Source organism: Oncorhynchus keta, chromosome 10 (genome assembly GCF_023373465.1).
Source record: "Oncorhynchus keta strain PuntledgeMale-10-30-2019 chromosome 10, Oket_V2, whole genome shotgun sequence".
Classification (NCBI taxonomy): domain Eukaryota; kingdom Metazoa; phylum Chordata; class Actinopteri; order Salmoniformes; family Salmonidae; genus Oncorhynchus; species Oncorhynchus keta.
The window spans coordinates 1,685,632-1,711,480 of NC_068430.1; the positions used below are offsets into that span (position 1 = coordinate 1,685,632).

At 40.5% G+C, this 25,849-nt stretch overlaps 1 protein-coding gene across 1 annotated transcript in view; it reads right to left on the bottom strand.

Annotated features, from left to right (window-relative positions):
- LOC118382275 (sodium- and chloride-dependent GABA transporter 1-like) overlaps positions 1 to 25,849 on the bottom strand; it is a 37,217-nt gene that overhangs the window by 10,320 nt on the left and 1,048 nt on the right. Inside the window, exons 2-11 of the mRNA XM_052526181.1 lie at positions 24,633 to 25,029; positions 24,198 to 24,329; positions 23,791 to 23,891; positions 23,182 to 23,291; positions 22,856 to 22,988; positions 22,127 to 22,261; positions 20,865 to 20,968; positions 19,752 to 19,876; positions 12,191 to 12,303; positions 6,965 to 7,096 (exon numbers count right to left, since the gene is read on the bottom strand). Of these exons, the coding sequence (XP_052382141.1) occupies positions 6,965 to 7,096; positions 12,191 to 12,303; positions 19,752 to 19,876; positions 20,865 to 20,968; positions 22,127 to 22,261; positions 22,856 to 22,988; positions 23,182 to 23,291; positions 23,791 to 23,891; positions 24,198 to 24,329; positions 24,633 to 24,858 (1,311 nt within the window). The 5' untranslated portion in view covers positions 24,859 to 25,029. The remainder of the gene's footprint in view (positions 1 to 6,964; positions 7,097 to 12,190; positions 12,304 to 19,751; positions 19,877 to 20,864; positions 20,969 to 22,126; positions 22,262 to 22,855; positions 22,989 to 23,181; positions 23,292 to 23,790; positions 23,892 to 24,197; positions 24,330 to 24,632; positions 25,030 to 25,849) is intronic.

Below are 25,849 nucleotides of genomic sequence, written 5' to 3' on the forward strand. Positions count from 1 at the left end.
ATTAACTACTACACAACTATACTGTCATTACATCACATTACAAGTGAACCCAGTTACCTCAGGTGAACGAACCTTGACAGCGCACTTTTTTCTGCTTATTTCCCTATATTTTGGGGATCCCGAGAGGCACAGCGGTCTAAGGCACTGCATCTCAGTGTTAGAGGCATCATTACAGACCATGGTTCACTTCCAGGCTGTATCACAACCCTCCATGATTGGGAATCCCGTAGGGTTGTGCGCAATTGCCCTAGCATCGTCCGGGTTAGGGATTGGCCGTCATTGTAAATAAGAATTTGTTCTTAACTGATTTGCCTAGTTAAATACATACAAATACACCACGTAGACCAACGCTAGCTGTCAATAATACACCACGTAGACCAACGCTAGCTGTCAATAATACACCACGTAGACCAACGCTAGCTGTCAATAATACACCACGTAGACCAACGCTAGCTGTCAATAATACACCACGTAGACCAACGCTAGCTGTCAATAATACACCACGTAGACCAACGCTAGCTGTCAATAATACACCACGTAGACCAACGCTAGCTGTCAATAATACACCACGTGACCAACGCTAGCTGTCAATAATACACCACGTAGACCAACGCTAGCTGTCAATAATACACCACGTAGACCAACGCTAGCTGTCAATAATACACCACGTAGACCAACGCTAGCTGTCAATAATACACCACGTAGACCAACGCTAGCTGTCAATAATACACCACGTAGACCAACGCTAGCTGTCAATAATACACCACGTAGACCAACGCTAGCTGTCAATAATACACCACGTAGACCAACGCTAGCTGTCAATAATCAATAATACACCACGTAGACCAACGCTAGCTGTCAATATCTGTCATGTGATGTCATTTTCTGGTTTAAATCTAGTTTTCAGCTGAAGTAATGTCAGACAACTAGATAAGACGTATTGTTCATGGCGATGCAAGGTTGCAGTGCTGCCAACTGGACCCCTTTCACACGGCACACCTCTTATATATCATTGAAAAAACGTATGCTTTTATTTCCTAATTAATCTGGAAAATAGTCAGTGAGTTCACTTTTCAACTCAAATCTGCTGTTTCACATCACAAGTATTGTAACAGGTCCTCACCTGGGAGACCCATCACCTTTCAACCACCTCACTACCCACCTCACTACCACCTCACTACCCACCTCACTACCACCTCACTACCACCTCACTACCACCTCACTACCACCTCACTGCCACCTCACTGCCATCTCACCACCACCTCACTGCCATCTCACTACCACCTCACTACCATCTCACCACCACCTCACTACCACCTCACTGCCACCTCACTACCACCTCACTACCACCTCACCACCATCTCACTACCACCTCACCACCACCTCACTACCACCTCACTACCACCTCACTACCACCTCACTGCCACCTCACTCCACCTACCATCTCACTACCCACCTCACTACCACCTCACTACCACCTCACCACCACCTCACTACCACCTCACTACCATCTCACTACCACCTCACCACCATCTCACTACCACCTCACCCTCACTGCCACCTCACTGCCACCTCACTACCACCTCACTACCATCTCACTACCACCTCACCACCATCTCACTACCACCTCACCACCATCTCACCGCCACCTCACTACCACCTCACTACCACCTCACCACCACCTCACTGCCACCTCACTACCACCTCACTACCACCTCACCACCATCTCACTACCACCTCACTACCACCTCACTACCACCTCACTGCCACCTCACCACCATCTCACCACCACCTCACTGCCACCTCACTACCACCTCACTACCACCTCACTGCCACCTCACTGCCACCTCACTGCCACCTCACTGCCACCTCACTGCCACCTCACCGCCACCTCACCACCTCCTCACTGTCGCTGAATGCTTCCTTATGGCAGCATAAGATAATAGGCTATACTATTGATTTAACCAGTAGCATTAACCAGGTAGCATTAACCCTGTAGCATTAACCATGTAGCATTAACCATGTAGCATTAATCCTGTAGCATTAACCATGTAGCATTAATCCTGTAGCATTAACCCAGTAGCATTAAACCCTGTAGCATTAACCCAGTAGCATTAAACCATGTAGCATTAATCCTGTTTAACCATGTAGCATTAACCATGTAGCATTAACCATGTAGCATTAATCCTGTTTAACCCTGTAGCATTAACCCTGTAGCATTAATCCTGTAGCATTAACCATGTAGCATTAATCCTGTAGCATTAACCATGTAGCATTAACCATGTAGCATTAACCCTGTAGCATTAACCATGTAGCATTAACCATGTAGCATTAACCCTGTTTAACCCTGTAGCATTAACCATGTAGCATTAACCATGTAGCATTAACCCTGTTTAACCCTGTAGCATTAACCATGTAGCATTAACCCTGTTTAACCCTGTAGCATTAACTATGTCGCATTAACCCTGTAGCATTAAACCCTCTAGCATTAACCCTGTAGCATTAATCCTGTAGCATTAATCCTGTAGCATTAATCCTGTAGCATTAACCATGTAGCATTAACCCTGTAGCATTAGCCATGTAGCATTAACCATGTAGCATTAGCCCTGTTTAACCCTGTAGCATTAACCATGTAGCATTAACCATGTAGCATTAACCCTGTTTAACCCTGTAGCATTAACCATGTAGCATTAACCCTGTTTAACCCTGTAGCATTAACTATGTAGCATTAACCCTGTAGCATTAAACCCTGTAGCATTAATCCTGTTGCATTAACCATGTAGCATTAATCCTGTAGCATTAACCATGTAGCATTAACCATGTAGCATTAACCCTGTAGCATTAACCATGTAGCATTAACCATGTAGCATTAACCCTGTTTAACCCTGTAGCATTAACCATGTAGCATTAACCATGTAGCATTAACCCTGTTTAACCCTGTAGCATTAACCATGTAGCATTAACCCTGTTTAACCCTGTAGCATTAACTATGTAGCATTAACCCTGTAGCATTAAACCCTGTAGCATTAATCCTGTTGCATTAACCATGTAGCATTAATCCTGTAGCATTAAACCCTGTAGCATTAATCCTGTAGCATTAACCCTGTAGCATTAACCCTGTAGCATTAACCCTGTAGCATTAATCCTGTTGCATTAACCATGTAGCATTAACCATGTAGCATTAACCCTGTAGCATTAACCATGTAGCATTAACCATGTAGCATTAACCCTGTAGCATTAACTATGTAGCATTAACCCTGTAGCATTAAACCCTGTAGCATTAATCCTGTTGCATTAACCATGTAGCATTAATCCTGTAGCATTAAACCCTGTAGCATTAATCCTGTAGCATTAACCCTGTAGCATTAACCCTGTAGCATTAACCCTGTAGCATTAATCCTGTTGCATTAACCATGTAGCATTAACCCTGTAGCATTAAACCCTGTAGCATTAATCCTGTTGCATTAACCATGTAGCATTAATCCTGTAGCATTAACCATGTAGCATTAACCATGTAGCATTAACCATGTAGCATTAACCCTGTTTAACCCTGTAGCATTAACCATGTAGCATTAACCCTGTTTAACCCTGTAGCATTAACTATGTAGCATTAACCCTGTAGCATTAAACCCTGTAGCATTAATCCTGTAGCATTAATCCTGTAGCATTAACCATGTAGCATTAACCATGTAGCATTAATCCTGTAGCATTAAACCCTGTAGCATTAAACCCTGTAGCATTAACCCTGTAGCATTAACCCTGTAGCATTAATCCTGTAGCATTAACCCTGTAGCATTAACCCTGTAGCATTAATCCTGTAGCATTAACCATGTAGCATTAACCCTGTAGCATTAAACCCTGTAGCATTAACCCTGTAGCATTAAACCCTGTAGCATTAATCCTGTAGCATTAAACCCTGTAGCATTAAACCCTGTAGCATTAAACCCTGTAGCATTAATCCTGTAGCATTAACCCTGTAGCATTAACCATGTAGCATTAACCATGTAGCATTAATCCTGTAGCATTAAACCCTGTAGCATTAAACCCTGTAGCATTAACCCTGTAGCATTAACCCTGTAGCATTAATCCTGTAGCATTAACCATGTAGCATTAACCCTGTAGCATTAATCCTGTAGCATTAATCCTGTAGCATTAACCCTGTAGCATTAACCCTGTAGCATTAATCCTGTAGCATTAACCATGTAGCATTAAACCCTGTAGCATTAAACCCTGTAGCATTAATCCTGTAGCATTAACCCTGTAGCATTAATCCTGTATCATTAACCATGTAGCATTAATCCTGTATCTTTAACCCAGTAGCATTAATCCTGTAGCATTAACCCTGTAGCATTAATCCTGTAGCATTAACCCTGTAGCATTAACCCTGTAGCATTAACCCTGTAGCATTAATCCTGTATCTTTAACCAGTAGCATTAACCCTGTAGCATTAACCCTGTAGCATTAATCCTGTAGCATTAATCCTGTAGCATTAACCATGTAGCATTCACCCTGTAGCATTAATCCTGTAGCATTAACCATGTAGCATTAAACCCTGTAGCATTAAACCCTGTAGCATTAATCCTGTAGCATTAACCCTGTAGCATTAATCCTGTATCATTAACCATGTAGCATTAATCCTGTATCTTTAACCCAGTAGCATTAATCCTGTAGCATTAACCCTGTAGCATTAATCCTGTAGCATTAACCCTGTAGCATTAATCCTGTATCATTAACCATGTAGCATTAATCCTGTATCTTTAACCCAGTAGCATTAATCCTGTAGCATTAACCCAGATCCACAGGACATTATTCACCTACTTTGGTCACTATAACTCAGCAGGGATTCTGGTGACCCGATTTAACTCACTGAAATAATGAACATTATTTTGGCCAAACAGCATTAACCCACATGTGCAACTAATTCAGGTGGAGCATTAAACCCAGTGATATAAATTTGTGCATTAATCCGGAGCAGATTAAGGCTACGTCATCTTGTCTTAAGATTTGATCTGTTTACCATTTGGTCTTAGCATTAACCCTGATAGTCATTAGAACAATTCCTGTGCAGTTAAACCTGAGCATTAACCATCTAGCAAGAACACTACTGTTATTTCCCCATACTTTTATTATTGTAGCATTAAACCTGTGTAATCCTGTAGCATTAACCATGTAGCATTAAACCCTGTAGCATTAAACCCTGTAGCATTAAACCCTGTATTAATCCTGACATTAACTTGTCTTTGAAAATACTGGACTGCATTAAACCCTGTAGCATTAAACCCTGAATGGACATTAAACCCTGGACTGCTAGATTAAACCCTAGATGTGACTGGATAAACCGGACTGGACTAGATTAATGGACTGTACTAGATGTGACTGGACTGGACAGGACTAGATTAACCGGACTGGACTAGATGTGACCGGAATGGACTAGATTGACTGGACCTGGACATTAAACCCTGATTAAACCGGACTGGACTAGATGTGAACCCTGTGAGCATTAACCCTGTTACTGGATTAATCCTGGACTAGATTAACCAGACTAGCATTAACCGGACTGGACTAGCATTAATCTGGACTAGATGTGACTGGACTAGATGTGACCGCTGGACGAGATTGACTGGACCTGTGACTGGAGCATTAACCACTGGACTAGCATTCACCCTGTGATTAATCCTGTGACATTAACCAGATGTTACTGGACTAGATTAACCCTGTAGATTAATCCTGTGACATTAACCATGTAGCATTAATCTGACTGTATCTTTGACCCAGGACTAGCATTAATCCTGTAGCATTAACCGGCCTGTAGATTAATCTGTATCTTTAACCCAGTAGCATTAATCCTGTATCATTAACCATGTAGCATTAATCCTGGACTAGAGGTTGGACTAGATGTGAGGACATTAACCGGATTAGGACATTATTCACCGGACTGGACTTTGGTCACTAGATGTTACTGGACAGGGATGACTGGACTAGATGACCGGACTGGACTTTAACTGGACTGAAATAGATGTGACATTGGATTTAGATGTGACCGGAAACAGATTGTGACCGGACTGGACTAGATGTGACTGGACTGATGTGACCGGAATGGACTGGACTAGATGTGACCGGACTGGACAGATGATATATTATTTGTGCTGGATGATGACCGGACTGGACAGATTTAGGCTGGACAGATGTGACTTCAGGAGATTTGATCTGTTTACTTCATTTGGTCTTACATAATAGCTGATAGTCATTAGAACAATTCCCATCCCCTGCAGTGGGCTGAAACAGAGACTATGTGTTTATCTCAGCAAGAACACTACTGTTATTCCCCATACTTGTATTATTGTACTTCTTATACATTTGTTCTGGTTTAATTAAGTTATTTGAATTCTGACATGCCAACTTGTCTTTGAAAATACTGGACTGGACTAGACGTGGACGTGACCGGAATGGACTGGACGAGATGTGACTGGACTGGACTAGATGTGACCGGACTAGATGTGACTGGACTAGATGTGACCGGACTAGACTAGATGTGACCGGACTGGACTAGATGTGACCGGACTGGACTGGACTAGATGTGACTGGACTAGATGTGACCGGACTGGACTAGATGTGACTGGACTGGACTAGATGTGACTAGACTAGATGTGACTGGACTTGATGTGACTGGACTAGATGTTACTGGACTAGATGTGACTGGACTTGATGTGACTGGACTGGACTAGATGTGACTGGACTGGACTAGATGTGACTGGACTGGATGTGACTGGACTAGATGTGACTGGACTAGATGTGACCGGACTGGACTAGATGTGACTGGACTAGATGTGACTGGAATAGATGTGACTGGACTGATGTGACTGGACTAGATGTGACTGGACTGGACTAGATGTGACTGGACTGGACTAGATGTGAGTGAATGATTTAGTGAGTGAGTGAGTGAGTGAGTGAGTGTTTACTGTACCTGTGTGATGTTGGACAGGCCGATGATATAAGAGACCAGGCAGACGGCAGCGATGAAGAGTTCTCTTCTTCCTCTCAGAGCTCTGGGGAACTCATCCACCAATGCAGTGATGAAGCCCTCCACCGTACAGAACTACACAGAGAGGTAAAACATATTAGATCAGGCTCACCCCTTTCAATATAGTACTATACAACACATGATATAATACTATACAACACATGATATAATACTATACAACACATGATATAGTACTATACAACACATGATATAATACTATACAACACATGATATAATACTATATAACACATGATATAATACTATATAACACATGGTATAATACTATACAACACATGATATAATACTATACAACACATGATATAATACAACACATGATATAGTACTATACAACACATGATATAATACTATACAACACATGATATAATACTATACAACACATGATATAATACTATATAACACATGATATAATACTATATAACACATGATATAATACTATATAACACATGATATAATACTATACAACACATGATATAATACTATACAACACATGATATAATACTATACAACACATGATATAATACTATACAACACATGATATAATACTATATAACACATGATATACTATACTGATATAATACTATACATGATATAATACTATACAACACATGATATAATACTATATAATACAACACATGATATAATACTATACAACACATGATATAATACTATACAACACATGATATAATACTATACAACACATGATATAATACTATATAACACATGATATAATACTATACAACACATGATATAATACTATACAACACATGATATAATACTATATAATACAACACATGATATAATACTATACAACACATGATATAATACTATACAACACATGATATAATACTGATACAACACATGATATAATACTATACAACACATGATATAATACTATGATATAATACTAACACATGATATAATACTATACAACACATGATATAATACAACACATGATACAACATGATATAATGATATAATACTGATACAACACATGATATAATACTATACAACACATGATATAATACTATACAACACATGATATAATACTATACAACACATGATATAATACTATACAACACATGATATAATACTATACAACACATGATATAATACTATACAACACATGATATAATACTATACAACACATGATATAATACTATACAACACATGATATAATACTATACAACACATGATATAATACTATACAACACATGATATAATACTATACAACACATGATATAATACTATACAACACATGATAATACTATACAACATGATATAATACTATACAACACATGATATAATACTATACAACACATGATATAATACTATACAACACATGATATAATACTATACAACACATGATATAATACTATACAACTGATATAATACTATACAACACATGATATAATACTATACAACACATGATATAATACTATACAACACATGATATAATACTATACAACACATGATATAATACTATACAACACATGATATAATATACAACACATGATATAATACTATACAACACATGATATAATACTATACAACACATGATATAATACTATACAACACATGATATAATACTATACAACACATGATATAATACTATACAACACATGATATAATACTATACAACACATGATATAATACTATACAACACATGATATAATATATACAACACATGATATAATACTATACAACACATGATATAATACTATATAGTACAACACATGATATAATACTATACAACACATGATATAATACTATACAACACATGATATAATACTATACAACACATGATATAATACTATACAACACATGATATAATACTATACAACACATGATATAATACTGATATAATACTATACAACACATGATATAATACAACAACACATGATATAATACTATACAACACATGATATAATACTATACAACACATGATATAATACTATACAACACATGATATAATACTATACAACACATGATATAATACTATACAACACATGATATAGTACTATACAACACATGATATAATACTATACAACACATGATATAGTACTATACAACACATGATATAATACTATACAACACATGATATAATACTATACAACACATGATATAGTACTATACAACACATGATATAATACTATACAACACATGATATAATACTATACAACACATGATATAATACTATACAACACATGATATAATACTATACAACACATGATATAATACTATACAACACATGATATAATACTATACAACACATGATATAATACTATACAACACATGATATAATACTATACAACACATGATATAATACTATACAACACATGATATACTATACAACACATATATAATACTATACAACATGATATAATACTATACAACACATGATATAATACTATACAACACATGATATAATACTATACAACACATGATATAATACTATACAACACATGATATAATACTATACAACACATGATATAACTATACAACACATGATACAATACAACATGATATAATACTATACAACACATGATATAATACTATACAACACATGATATAATACTATACAACACATGATATAATATACAACACATGATATAATACTATACAACACATGATGATATACATGATATAATACTATACAACACATGATATAATACTATACAACACATGATATAATACTATACAACACATGATATAATACTATACAACACATGATATAATACTATACAACACATGATATAATACTATACAACACATGATATAATACTATACAACACATGATATAATACTATACAACACATGATATAATACTATACAACACATGATATAATACTATACAACACATGATATAATACTATAAAACACATGATATAATACTATACAACACATGATATAGTACTATACAACACATGATATAATACTATACAACACATGATATAATACTATACAACACATGATATAATACTATACAACACATGATATAGTACTATACAACACATGATATAATACTATACAACACATGATATAGTACTATACAACACATGATATAATACTATACAACACATGATATAATACTATACAACACATGATATAATACTATACAACACATGATATAATACTATACAACACATGATATAATACTATACAACACATGATATAGTACTATACAACACATGATATAGTACTATACAACACATGATATAATACTATACAACACATGATATAATACTATACAACACATGATATAATACTATACAACACATGATATAATACTATACAACACATGATATAATACTATATAACACATGATATAATACTATACAACACATGATATAATACTATACAACACATGATATAATACTATACAACACATGATATAATACTATACAACACATGATATAATACTATACAACACATTAACACTACTAGGTTAGATAGATTAGATGTTGGAGGGAACTGACTTCCTGCATCTCTTGTAGACAACAACACAACACAACAACACAACACACAACAACACAACATACAACACAACACAACACACAACAACACAACAACACAACACATAACACACAACAAAACACATAACACAACAACACAACACATAACACAACAACACAACACAAAACACAACAACACAACAACACAACACACAAACACACAACAACACAACACACAACACACAACAACACAACACACAACAACACAACAACACAACACACAACAACACAACAACACAACACACAACAACACAACACACAACAACACAACAACACAACACACAACAACACAACACACAACAACACAACAACAAACAACAACAACACACAACAACACAACACACAACAACACAACACAACACACAACACACAACAACATAACACACAACAACACAACACACAACACACAACACACAACAACACAACACACAACAACACGACAACACAACAACACAACACACAACTCACAACAACACAACACACAACAACACAACAACACAACACACAACAACACAACACACAACAACACAACACACAACAACACAACAACACAACACACAAAAACACATCACACAACAACACAACACACAACACAACAACACAACACACAACAACACAACACACAACAACACAACAACACAACACAACAACACAACACACAACAACACAACACACAACAACACAACACACAACACACAACACACAACAACACAACACACAACAACACAACACACAACAACACAACAACACAACACACAACTCACAACAACACAACACACAACAACACAACAACACAACACACAACAACACAACACACAACAACACAACACACAACACAACACACAACACACAACAACACAACACACAACAACACAACACACAACAACACAACAACACAACACACAACTCACAACAACACAACACACAACAACACAACAACACAACACACAACAACACAACACACAACAACACAACAACACAACACACAAAAACACATCACACAACAACACAACACACAACACAACAACACAACACACAACAACACAACAACACAACACACAACAACACAACACACAACAACACAACACACAACACACAACAACACAACACACAACAACACAACAACACAACACACAACAACACAACACACAACAACACAACACACAACAACACAACACACAACAACACAACACACAACAACACAACACACAACAACACAACACACAACATAACACACAACACACAACACACAACAACACAACACACAACAACACAACAACACAACAACACAACAACACAACATAACACAACAACACAAACCACAACATAACAACAACACAACACACAACAACACACAACAACAACAACATAACAACACAACACACAACAACACAACAACACAACACACAACACACAACAACACAACAACACAACACACAACAACACAACACACAACACATAACACAACAACACAACACACAACAACACAACACAACAACATAACACAAACCACAACATAACAACACAAAACAACACAACACATAACACAATAACACAAAACAACACACAACAACACAACAACATAACACAAAACAACAACACAAACATGAAATGCAAATCGCTGTTGTTTCCTCACCTGACTGTCTATTCCCAGCATGAGCAACATAGAGAAGAAAAGGATCGCCCAGAGAGGAGAGATAGGCAGCTGGGTTACTGCCTCAGGGTAGGCCAAGAACGCCAAGCCAGGACCTGCAACACAACACAGACAGTTAGAGACGGGATCTGACAACACAACACAGACAGACAGTTAGTGACGGGATCTGACAACACAACACAGACAGTTAGAGACGGGATCTGACAACACAACACAGACAGTTAGAGACAGGATCTGACAACACAACACAGACAGTTAGAGACGGGATCTGACAACACAACACAGACAGTTAGTGACGGGATCTGACAACACAACACAGACAGTTAGAGACGGGATCTGACAACACAACACAGACAGTTAGAGACGGGATCTGACAACACAACACAGACAGTTAGAGACGGGATCTGTCAACACAACACAGACAGTTAGAGACGGGATCTGACAACACAGACAGTTAGAGACAGGATCTGACAACACAACACAGACAGTTAGAGACGGGATCTGACAACACAAAACAGACAGTTAGAGACAGGATCTGACAACACAACACAGTCAGTTAGAGACGGGATCTGACAACACAACACAGACAGACAGTTAGAGACGGGATCTGACAACACAACACAGACAGTTAGAGACGGGATCTGACAACACAACACAGACAGTTAGAGACGGGATCTGTCAACACAACACAGACAGTTAGAGACGGGATCTGACAACACAGACAGTTAGAGACAGGATCTGACAACACAACACAGACAGTTAGAGACGGGATCTGACAACACAAAACAGATAGTTAGAGACAGGATCTGACAACACAGCACATCCCAGACAGAAATGGGATCTGACAACACAACACAGACAGACAGTTAGAGACAGGATCTGACAACACAGACAGTTAAAGACGGGATCTGACAACACAACACAGACAGAGACAGGATCTGACAACACAACACAGACAGTTAAAGACGGGATCTGACAACACAACACAGACAGTTAGAGACAGGATCTGACAAGACAACACAGACAGAGACAGGATCTGACAACACAGACAGTTAGAGACAGGATCTGACAACACAACACAGACAGAAACGGGATCTGACAACACAACACAACACAGACAGAAACGGGATCTGACAACACAACACAGACAGTTAAAGACGGGATCTAACAACACAACACAGACAGTTAGAGACAGGATCTGACAACACAACACAAACAGTTAGAGACAGGATCTGACAACACAGACAGTTAGAGACAGGATCTGACAACACAACACAGACAGTCAGAGACGGGATCTGACAACACAACACAGAGAGACAGTTAGAGACAGGATCTGACAACACAGCACATCCCAGACAGAAATGGGATCTGACAACACAACACAGACAGACAGTTAGAGACAGGATCTGACAACACAACACAGACAGTTAAAGACGGGATCTGACAACACAACACAGACAGTTAGAGACGGGATCTGACAACACAACACAGAGAGACAGTTAGAGACAGGATCTGACAACACAGCACATCCCAGACAGAAATGGGATCTGACAACACAACACAGACAGACAGTTAGAGACAGGATCTGACAACACAACACAGACAGTTAATGACGGGATCTGACAACACAACACAGACAGACAGTTAGAGACAGGATCTGACAACACAGACAGTTAGAGACAGGATCTGACAACACAACACAGTTAGAGACAGGATCTGACAACACAGACAGTTAGAGATGGGATCTGACAACACGACACAGACAGACAGTTAGTGACGGGATCTGACAACACAACACAGACAGTTAAAGACGGGATCTAACAACACAACACAGACAGTTAGAGACAGGATCTGACAACACAACACAAACAGTTAGAGACAGGATCTGACAACACAGACAGTTAGAGACTGGATCTGACAACACAACACAGACAGTCAGAGACGGGATCTGACAACACAACACAGACAGACAGTTAGAGACAGGATCTGACAACACAACACAGTCAGTTAGAGACAGGATCTGACAACACAACACAGACAGACAGTTAGAGACAGGATCTGACAACACAACACAGTCAGTTAGAGACGGGATCTGACAACACAACACAGACAGACAGTTAGAGACAGGATCTGACAACACAACACAGACAATTAGAGACGGGATCTGACAACACAAAACAGATAGTTAGAGACAGGATCTGACAACACAACACAGACAGTTAGAGACGGGATCTGACAACACAAAACAGATAGTTAGAGACAGGATCTGACAACACAGCACATCCCAGACAGAAATGGGATCTGACAACACAACACAGACAGACAGTTAGAGACAGGATCTGACAACACAGACAGTTAAAGACGGGATCTGACAACACAGACAGAGACAGGATCTGACAACACAACACAGACAGTTAAAGACGGGATCTGACAACACAACACAGACAGTTAGAGACAGGATCTGACAAGACAACACAGACAGAGACAGGATCTGACAACACAGACAGTTAGAGACAGGATCTGACAACACAACACAGACAGAAACGGGATCTGACAACACAACACAGACAGACAGTTAGAGACGGGATCTGACAACACAACACAGACAGTTAGAGACGGGATCTGACAACACAACACAGACAGTTAGAGACAGGATCTGACAACACAACACAGACAGACAGTTAGAGACAGGATCTGACAACACAACACAGACAGTTAGAGACAGGATCTGACAACACAACACAGACAGACAGTTAGAGACAGGATCTGACAACACAACACAGACAGATTTAGAGACAGGATCTGACAACACAACACAGACAGTTCAGAGACGGGATCTGACAAACACAGGCAGTTAGAGACAGGATCTGACAACACAACACATCCCAGACAGAAATGGGATCTGACAACACAACACAGACAGTTAGAGACAGGATCTGACAACACAACACAGACAGTAAAAGACGGGATCTGACAACACAACACAGACAGTTAGAGACGGGATCTGACAACACAGACAGTTAGAGACAGGATCTGACAACACAACACAGACAGTTAAGGACGGATCTGACACACACACAGACAGTTAGAGACAGGATCTGACAACACAACACAGACAGACAGTTAGAGACAGGATCTGACAACACAACACAGACAGTTAGAGACAGGATCTGACAACACAACACAGACAGACAGTTAGAGACAGGATCTGACAACACAACACAGACAGTTAAAGACGGGATCTGACAACACAGACAGTTAGAGACGGGATCTGACAACAAAACACAGACAGAGACGGGATCTGACAACACAACACAACACAGACAGTTAGAGACGGGGTCTGACAACACAGACAGAGACGTGATCTGACAACACAACACAGACAGTTAGAGACGGGATCTGACAACACAACACAGACAGTTCGAGACAGGATCTGACAACATAACACAGACAGAGACGGGATCTGACAACACAACACAGACAGTTAGAGACGGGATCTGACAACACAGACAGAGACGGGATCTGACAACACAACACAGACAGTTAGAGACGGGATCTGACAACACAGACAGAGACGTGATCTGACAACACAACACAGACAGTTAGAGACGGGGTCTGACAACACAGACAGAGACGTGATCTGACAACACAACACAGACAGTTAGAGACGGGATCTGACAACACAACACAGACAGTTAGAGACAGGATCTGACAACATAACACAGACAGAGACGGGATCTGACAACACAACACAGACAGTTAGAGACGGGATCTGACAACATAACACAGACAGAGACGGGATCTGACAACACAACACAGACAGTTAGAGACGGGATCTGACAACACAGACAGAGACGGGATCTGACAACACAACACAGACAGTTAGAGACGGGATCTGACTACACAGACAGAGACGTGATCTGACAACACAACACAGACAGTTAGAGACGGGGTCTGACAACACAGACAGAGACGTGATCTGACAACACAACACAGACAGTTAGAGACGGGATCTGACAACACAACACAGACAGTTCGAGACAGGATCTGACAACATAACACAGACAGAGACGGGATCTGACAACACAACACAGACAGTTAGAGACAGGATCTGACAACACAACACAGACAGTTAAGGACGGGATCTGACAACACAGACAGTTAGAGACAGGATCTGACAACACAACACAGACAGATAGTTAGAGACAGGATCTGACAACACAACACAGACAGTTAGAGACAGGATCTGACAACACAACACAGACAGACAGTTAGAGACAGGATCTGACAACACAACACAGACAATTAGAGACGGGATCTGACAACACAAAACAGATAGTTAGAGACAGGATCTGACAACACAACACAGACAGTTAGAGACGGGATCTGACAACACAAAACAGATAGTTAGAGACAGGATCTGACAACACAGCACAGACAGAAATGGGATCTGACAACACAACACAGACAGACAGTTAGAGACAGGATCTGACAACACAGACAGTTAAAGACGGGATCTGACAACACAGACAGTTAGAGACAGGATCTGACAAGACAACACAGACAGAGACAGGATCTGACAACACAGACAGTTAGAGACAGGATCTGACAACACAACACAGACAGAAACGGGATCTGACAACACAACACAGACAGATAGTTAGAGACAGGATCTGACAACACAACACAGACAGTTAGAGACGGGATCTCACAACACAGACAGATAGACAACACAACACAGACAGTTAGAGACAGGATCTGACAACACAACACAGACAGACAGTTAGAGACAGGATCTAACAACACAACACAGACAGATAGTTAGAGACAGGATCTGACAACACAACACAGACAGTTCAAGACGGGATCTGACAACACAACACAGACAGACAGTTAGAGACAGGATCTAACAACACAACACAGGCAGTTAGAGACGGGATCTGACAACACAACACATCCCAGACAGAAATGGGATCTGACAACACAACACAGACAGACAGTTAGAGACAGGATCTAACAACACAACACAGACAGTAAAAGACGGGATCTGACAACACAACACAGACAGTTAGAGACGGGATCTGACAACACAGACAGTTAGAGACAGGATCTGACAACACAACACAGACAGTTAAGGACGGGATCTGACAACACAGACAGTTAGAGACAGGATCTGACAACACAACACAGACAGACAGTTAGAGACAGGATCTGACAACACAACACAGACAGTTAGAGACAGGATCTGACAACACAGACAGACAGTGAGAGACAGGATCTGACAACACAACACAGACAGTTAAAGACGGGATCTGACAACACAGACAGTTAGAGACGGGATCTGACAACAAAACACAGACAGAGACGGGATCTGACAACACAACACAACACAGACAGTTAGAGACGGGGTCTGACAACACAGACAGAGACGTGATCTGACAACACAACACAGACAGTTAGAGACGGGATCTGACAACACAACACAGACAGTTCGAGACAGGATCTGACAACATAACACAGACAGAGACGGGATCTGACAACACAACACAGACAGTTAGAGACGGGATCTGACAACACAGACAGAGACGGGATCTGACAACACAACACAGACAGTTAGAGACGGGATCTGACAACACAGACAGAGACGTGATCTGACAACACAACACAGACAGTTAGAGACGGGGTCTGACAACACAGACAGAGACGTGATCTGACAACACAACACAGACAGTTAGAGACGGGATCTGACAACACAACACAGACAGTTCGAGACAGGATCTGACAACACAACACAGACAGAGACGGGATCTGACAACACAACACAGACAGTTAGAGACAGGATCTGACAACATAACACAGACAGAGACGGGATCTGACAACACAACACAGACAGTTAGAGACGGGATCTGACAACACAGACAGAGAGACGGGATCTGACAACACAACACAGACAGTTAGAGATGGGATCTGACTACACAGACAGAGACGTGATCTGACAACACAACACAGACAGTTAGAGACGGGGTCTGACAACACAGACAGAGACGTGATCTGACAACACAACACAGACAGTTAGAGACGGATCTGACAACACAACACAGACAGTTCGAGACAGGATCTGACAACATAACACAGACAGAGACGGGATCTGACAACACAACACAGACAGTTAGAGACGGGATCTGACAACACAGACAGAGACGGGATCTGACAACACAACACAGACAGTTAGAGACGGGATCTGACAACACAGACAGAGACGTGATCTGACAACACAACACAGACAGTTAGAGACGGGGTCTGACAACACAGACAGAGACGTGATCTGACAACACAACACAGACAGTTAGAGACGGGATCTGACAACACAACACAGACAGTTCGAGACAGGATCTGACAACATAACACAGACAGAGACGGGATCTGACAACACAACACAGACAGTTAGAGACGGGATCTGACAACACAGACAGAGACGGGATCTGACAACACAACACAGACAGTTAGAGACGGGATCTGACAACACAGACAGAGACGTGATCTGACAACACAACACAGACAGTTAGAGACGGGGTCTGACAACACAGACAGAGACGGGATCTGACAACACAACACAGACAGTTAGAGACGGGATCTGACAACATAACACAGACAGAGACGGGATCTGACAACACAACACAGACAGTTCGAGACAGGATCTGACAACATAACACAGACAGAGACGGGATCTGACAACACAACACAGACAGTTAGAGACGGGATCTGACAACACAGACAGAGACGGGATCTGACAACACAACACAGACAGTTAGAGACGGGATCTGACAACACAGACAGAGACGGGATCTGACAACACAACACAGACAGTTAGAGACGGGATCTGACAACACAGACAGAGACGGGATCTGACAACACAACACAGAGAGTTAGAGACAGGATCTGACAACACAACACAGACAGTTAAAGACGGGATCTGACAACACAACACAGACAGACAGTTAGAGACAGGATCTGACAACACAACACATCCCATTCCTGTTCAAATACCCATATAGAGAAGTGTTTCAATGTCCGTGGTTTTACAGTGAGTCCTACTGTTATTCCAAGATTTGCTCTTATTTTTTATTACTCAAATCAAATGTTACTTGTCACATGCTCCCGAAAACCAGTGTATACCGTGAAATGCTGACTTACCCAACAATGCAGTTCAAGAAATAGAGTTAAAAAAATAATATTTACTAAAATAAACTAAAGTAAAAATAGTAAAATTAAAAAATTTAAAAAGTACAAATAACAACGAGGATATATGCAGAGGGTGCCGGTACAGAGTTAATGTAGGGAGGGGTACAGGTTAGTCTAGTTATTTTTCGTACATGTAGGTCGGGGTAAAGTGACAATGCATAGATGATACACAGCAAAGCAGCAGCAGTGTAAAAAGAAAAGGGGGGTGTCAATGTAAATAGTCCGGGTGGCCATTTGATTAAATAGGCTGAGTAATTTATTGTTCCAATTAAGATCTATATCAATAGTGAATGGTAATTACCTGAGGCTGCTACTTCTATTATAGGCCTCTTAGTCACGTTGGCCATGAAGCCCACAATGGAGAAGATGACTAAGCCAGCGAACATGCTGGTGAACGAGTTGATGCAGCACACAATGACAGAATCTCTGCAGGGAGATGGAGAGAAAGACAGAAAAGCATGGGGTTTGGAACGGCTGTTTGTCACACTGATATGGAAGCCTTATCAAAACCACAGGACATTTAAAATTGGGGAGGGAGGGCGGGAGGGAGGGAGGGCGGGAGGGAGGGAGGGAGGGAGGGAGGGAGGGAGGGAGGGAGGGTTTTGCATTCTATAGCCGAGTGTTACTGCAACGTCAATGGACTGACCTATTCATTTCAGAGATGGGGTGATTGTTCATTCGGTGCCAGGGTTGAACATAGGAGAGAGACAGAGATGATGTGACAGCTGAGAGATGTGTTTTCTCTTTGTCTCTCTCTCTCTCTCTCACCCCCCCCCTTTCTATCTCTTTCTTTCTCTCCCTCTCACCCCCCTCTTCAAATCCTCTCTCTCTCTCTCTCTCTCTCTCTCTCCTCTCTCTCTCTCTCTCTCTCTCTCTCTCTCTCTCTCTCTCTCTCTCTCTCTCTCTCTCTCTCTCTCTCTTCTCTCTCTCTATCTCTTCTCTATCTCTCTCTCTCTCTCTCTTCTCACTTCTCTCTCTCACTTCTCACTTCTCTCTCTCTCTCTCTCTCTCTCTCTCTCTCTCTCTCTCTCTCTCTCTCTCTCTCTCTCTCTCTCTCTCTCTCTCTCTCTCTCTCTCTCTCTCTCTCTCTCTCTCTCTCTCTCTCTTTGTGTCTTCTCTCTCTCTCTCTCTCTCTCTCTCTCTCTCCCCTCTCTCTCTCTTTCTCTCTCTCTCTCTTTCTTTGTGTCTCTCTCTCTCTCTCTCTCTTCTCTCTCTCTCTCTTCTCTCTCTCTGTCTCTCTCTCCCCCCTTCTCTCTCTCTCTGTGTCTCGCTCGCTCTCTCTCTGTCTCACTTGCTCTCTCATTGGCAGAGGCAGAATATAAACCGATAGCAGGGAGCTGGATAGAATGGTTTTGTAGATTTGAACCTACCTGTAAACATGACTATTGAACAGTGTTGTAGATTTTGAACCTACCTGTAAACATTATTATTGAATGGGTTGTAGCTTCCCAGAGCAATCAGTGATCCCAGCCCCAGCCCATAGGAGAAGAAGATCTGAGTGGCAGCATCCAACCACACCTGAGCAGAACAGAGAGACAGAGAGTCAAAACACACCACAAGTCAAAACACACCACAAGTCAAAACACAACACAAGTCAAAACACAACACAAGTCAAAACACACTGCAAGTCAAGACACAACACAAGTCAAAACACACCACAAGTCAAAAAAACACAACACAAGTCAAAACACACCACAAGTCAAAACACAACACAAGTCAAAACACAACACAAGTCAAAACACAACACAAGTCAAAACACACTGCAAGTCAAGACACAACTGCAAGTCAAAACACACTGCAAGTCAAAACACACTGCAAGTCAAAACACACTGCAAGTCAAAACACACTGCAAGTCAAGACACACTGCAAGTCAAGACACACTGCAAGTCAAAACACACTGCAAGTCAAAACACACTGCAAGTCAAGACACACTGCAAGTCAAAACACACTGCAAGTCAAAACACACTGCAAGTCAAAACACACTGCAAGTCAAAACACACTGCAAGTCAAGACACGCTGCAAGTCAAAACACGCTGCAAGTCAAAACACACTGCAAGTCAAGACATACTGCAAGTCAAGACACACTGCAAGTCAAGACACACTGCAAGTCAAGACACACTGCAAGTCAAAACACACTGCAAGTCAAAACATACTGCAAGTCAGAACAGGCTGCAAGTCAAAACACACTGCAAGTCAAAACAGACTGGTACTCACGTCATCACATACAGCAATCAGCATCCATTCTCCCTCTGTATCTGTCCACTGATAAAGGCTAGCTCCCTCTGTATCTGCTCACTGATAAAGGCTAGCTACCTCTGAATCTGCTCACTGATAAAGACTAGCTACCTCTGAATCTGCTCACTGATAAAGACTAGCTACCTCTGATTCTGTTCACTGATAAAGGCTAGCTACCTCTGAATCTGCTCACTGATAAAGACTAGCTACCTCTGAATCTGCTCACTGATAAAGACTAGCTACCTCTGAATCTGCTCACTGATAAAGACTAGCTACCTCTGAATCTGCTCACTGATAAAGACTAGCTACCTCTGAATCTGCTCACTGATAAAGACTAGCTACCTCTGAATCTGCTCACTGATAAAGACTAGCTACCTCTGAATCTGCTCACTGATAAAGACTAGCTACCTCTGAATCTGCTCACTGATAAAGACTAGCTACCTCTGATTCCTTGAGCTTCTCGAAGTTGGGCGTGATGTAGAAGAGGATTCCATCGATGGCTCCGGGCAGAGTGATGCCGCGGCAGAAGAGGATGAAGAGCATAAAGTAGGGGTACGTCGCTGAGAAGTACACCACCTGAAACAGGGAGGGAGGGAGAGACTTGTTAAAATACAAGACAATGGAGCCACCCTCCTTACGTCATTATTACAGCTAGAGCCCATGCATGAATTAACTGTCATGTTTCCAGTTAAATGTTTCTTAATGGATTTTTAATCTATAGTAATACCTCTTACTTTTGCAAATAAGCCAGGGGACATGCCGCCCTCCCAACATCCAATAAGGCTGCCAAAATCTAATATGGCTGCCAAAAATCCAATATGGCTGCCAAAATCTAATATGGCTGCCAAAAATCCAATATGGCTGCCAAAATCTAATATGGCTGCCAAAAATCCAATATGGCTGCCAAAATCTAATATGGCTGCCAAAAATCCAATATGGCTTCCAAAATCCAATATGGCTGCCAAAATTCAATATGGCTGCCAAAATCTAATATGGCTGCCAAAATCTAATATGGCTGCCAAAATCTAATATGGCTGCCAAAAATCCAATATGGCTGCCAAAATCTAATATGGCTGCCAAAAATCCAATATGGCTGCCAAAATCAAATGTCAAGATTCCTCTGTGCGGTTTAGCCCCTCTCTATGAATTTAGTCAGTGGCAGCCTCTTACCTTGCCAGTCCATGCGACACCTTTCCAGATGCAGAAATAAACCAGGACCCAAGCGATGGCCAGCGTGATGGCTAGAGGCGCTCTGATCTCCCCAGGTTTCTCCAGACCATCCGTCAATTGGTGCATGTTACGTCTATAGGACAAAATCAACCAATGAAACCAACCAATCAATCAACCAACCAATCAAATCTATTTATAAATCCTTTTTTTCATCAACTACAACCCCATTCATTATTTTCTACACTGCGTGGTCTAACCACAGACCAAAAAATAAATTAAAAAAATAAAAATGTTTAAAACAAAATATAATAAAATATGTTCTTTACTCCCAGAATTCCTGAACGGCGCTGGTGAGGTTGGCAGCGTTGGGGATGCTGTAGTTGGTGTAACAGCGATCTGTATTCCAAGAATTTCCACATGATTGCCATGGCAACTCCTGTAACAACAAAGACAGTTTTTTTTTCTTTTTTTTTTCTCACTTTTTGTCATTTTGCCCAACTCTTTTCACCCAGGCGACATGCACCACGTTGTTTTTTGAAAGGGTACTGATGGCCAAATTCGATATATTTGAATTAACTATACATAAAAGAAACAGTATTTCTTTCTTTTCAGCATTCAAATGGATAACACCGAAGAGGCCTATGCCCCCTGCTCATTCAGTCCTCAGTCATGCTACTTAAAGACATTCATCAGGGAAACGTGATTTTCCTTTTCTAAACCTCCCAGTGAACGAAATGCAATTTTAATTTTTTTTATTTTATTTTACCTTTATTTAACCAGGCAAGTCAGTTAAGAACAAATTCTTATTTTCAATGACGGCCTGGGAACAGTGGGTTAACTGTAACCTCACATTAATTCCATTTTTGGGGGGGGGGGTTGTTTGTTTTGTACTTACAACTGTTTCATAGAGAAGCAATAATATCCATCATACTCACAGAAGTAAAGGAGGACCAGAGATAGTATATGGCCCAGGAAATGATGACAATGTAATAAATATTTAGCCAGAAAGAAAGCACTGCAGCGGCCAGACCAACACCTGGAACAACAGGGAAACGTGGAATTAGGAAAGTATATACAGTCCGTTAATATAAGATGAAATAATGTGACAACTTGAGTCATTTGATAAAAAATATATATAAAATAGCTTTAGCTAGTTATATTAAATATGTGGTTTGATCTGTAATTACAACGGGGAGAGGAGGCCGTGCACTGAAATTGCAGATATTTGTGTGTGTTTATTGACAACCAGCAAAAAGAGTATTGGATGAGGAGAGCTAATTGTCTCACGGTATATATAGAGATGTATTTCGGTTGAACCTCTAAACGTAGTGTTTTGATTTACCTTTAAACATGGGAGCCAGTTTCCACACCCCAAGCCCTCCAATCGATGTGTACTGACCGAGGGACGTTTCGAGCAGAAACAAGGGCATACCAGCAAATATGAGCGTCAAAAAGTATGGAATCAAGAAGGCCCCTGCATGGAAGGTGAAAGGTTAAGTAAACAACACATATATAGAATGGTGAATAAAAGCGACCATTTGCATTGATATACCGGGAACATTTCAAATCATCCAAAGAAATAAAGATATGAAGACAATATTTTTTTTTGTATCACAATGCTGCGCCTAAAATGAATGATAATTACGCTCAATCTGGAGAGAAAAAGACCATTGCGATAATTAAATGAGGGACCCAGAACACATTTCCTGTTTGAAGGGTTAAGTTTTTAAGCCTCTTGTTTTTGAAAACACGGGAAAAGCGCCGAAATCTTGATTACCTCCTCCGTTCTTCCCACATAGATAAGGAAATCTCCAGACATTTCCGAGTCCAATTGCGTACCCGACGCAAGACAGGAGAAAGTCAAATTTTCCAGTCCAGTTTTCTCTTTCGGGAAGTTCCTTTTTCTGGACTTTGACGACCAAGGTTTTGGGTTTGTCATTAGGCTCCGCATTCACCTCCGTTAAAACGTGTCCATCCGAGGCTTTAGTTCCATTGGTCGCCATGTCTCTCTGATTATGTTTAGATTTCCTGGCAAGGCTGGCAGGCGGTTGGAAGATTTTAACCCCACTGATCCACGTAGAGAGCAGCTTCGCGGTTCGGTACCCAGCCGATTGACCGTTGGATGTGAAGGAGCGGGAGACGGAGAGGGAACACCGAGGAAGTTAAAAGCGAACCTGGGGAAAAAAAAGAGCAAGAGAATGTTACCAAATAGGAAATTAAATAATGATAGGACCCTAAATATTGACATAATATTGAATTAACACGGGAATTATCCAAATGAAAGTATAGCGCTGAAAATGGGCCGTTTTGAAGAGTTTTCATTGAGTCACTTTGTTGGCGCAGGGGACAAGAGATCACACGAAGACCCCGTGGTGCTTTTTAAACAGCTCGGGCCCGTTGATTAACAGCGTCATTACTCTCAATGTCTCCCTTATACAACTTTAAAACAGCACACATCCCGCAGACAGGTCATTTCATAGTGTTAAGAGGAGGAGGCGATCCCCGCTGTCCAATTATTCAGCATTTGGATGGTTAATTGCAGCGGAACTCAACCATCAATTTGACACAACAACAAAAAAAGATACATTACGTTCATTCACGCGCTATGGCTTTAGAATGTACGCATCCAAATAAGTGTAACATTATAAATAAAAACTGAATTGCAAAGCATTCATATTAACATAAATCCGCTTGACTGTTCATTATCCGAGGTTAAATACTTTGAACATAATTTATCTTTCATTATTCATAATAAATTTGACAAAGGTAAAATTAGTCGATTTAAAATAATAAAAAAACCCGTTCCTGTTACAAGTCAAAACGCAATGTGCGTATTGTGGAAACATTGGCTTGGCAACGTCATGCTTTTGGTATTTTTAGGCTTTTATTTGTGTGAATAATACCGTGCCTCTATATCTGTGGTATAATGGTCAACTATCCCTCGTTTTTACCATCAGCTAGTTGACATTTATGGAAAGAGATGGAGATGGATAT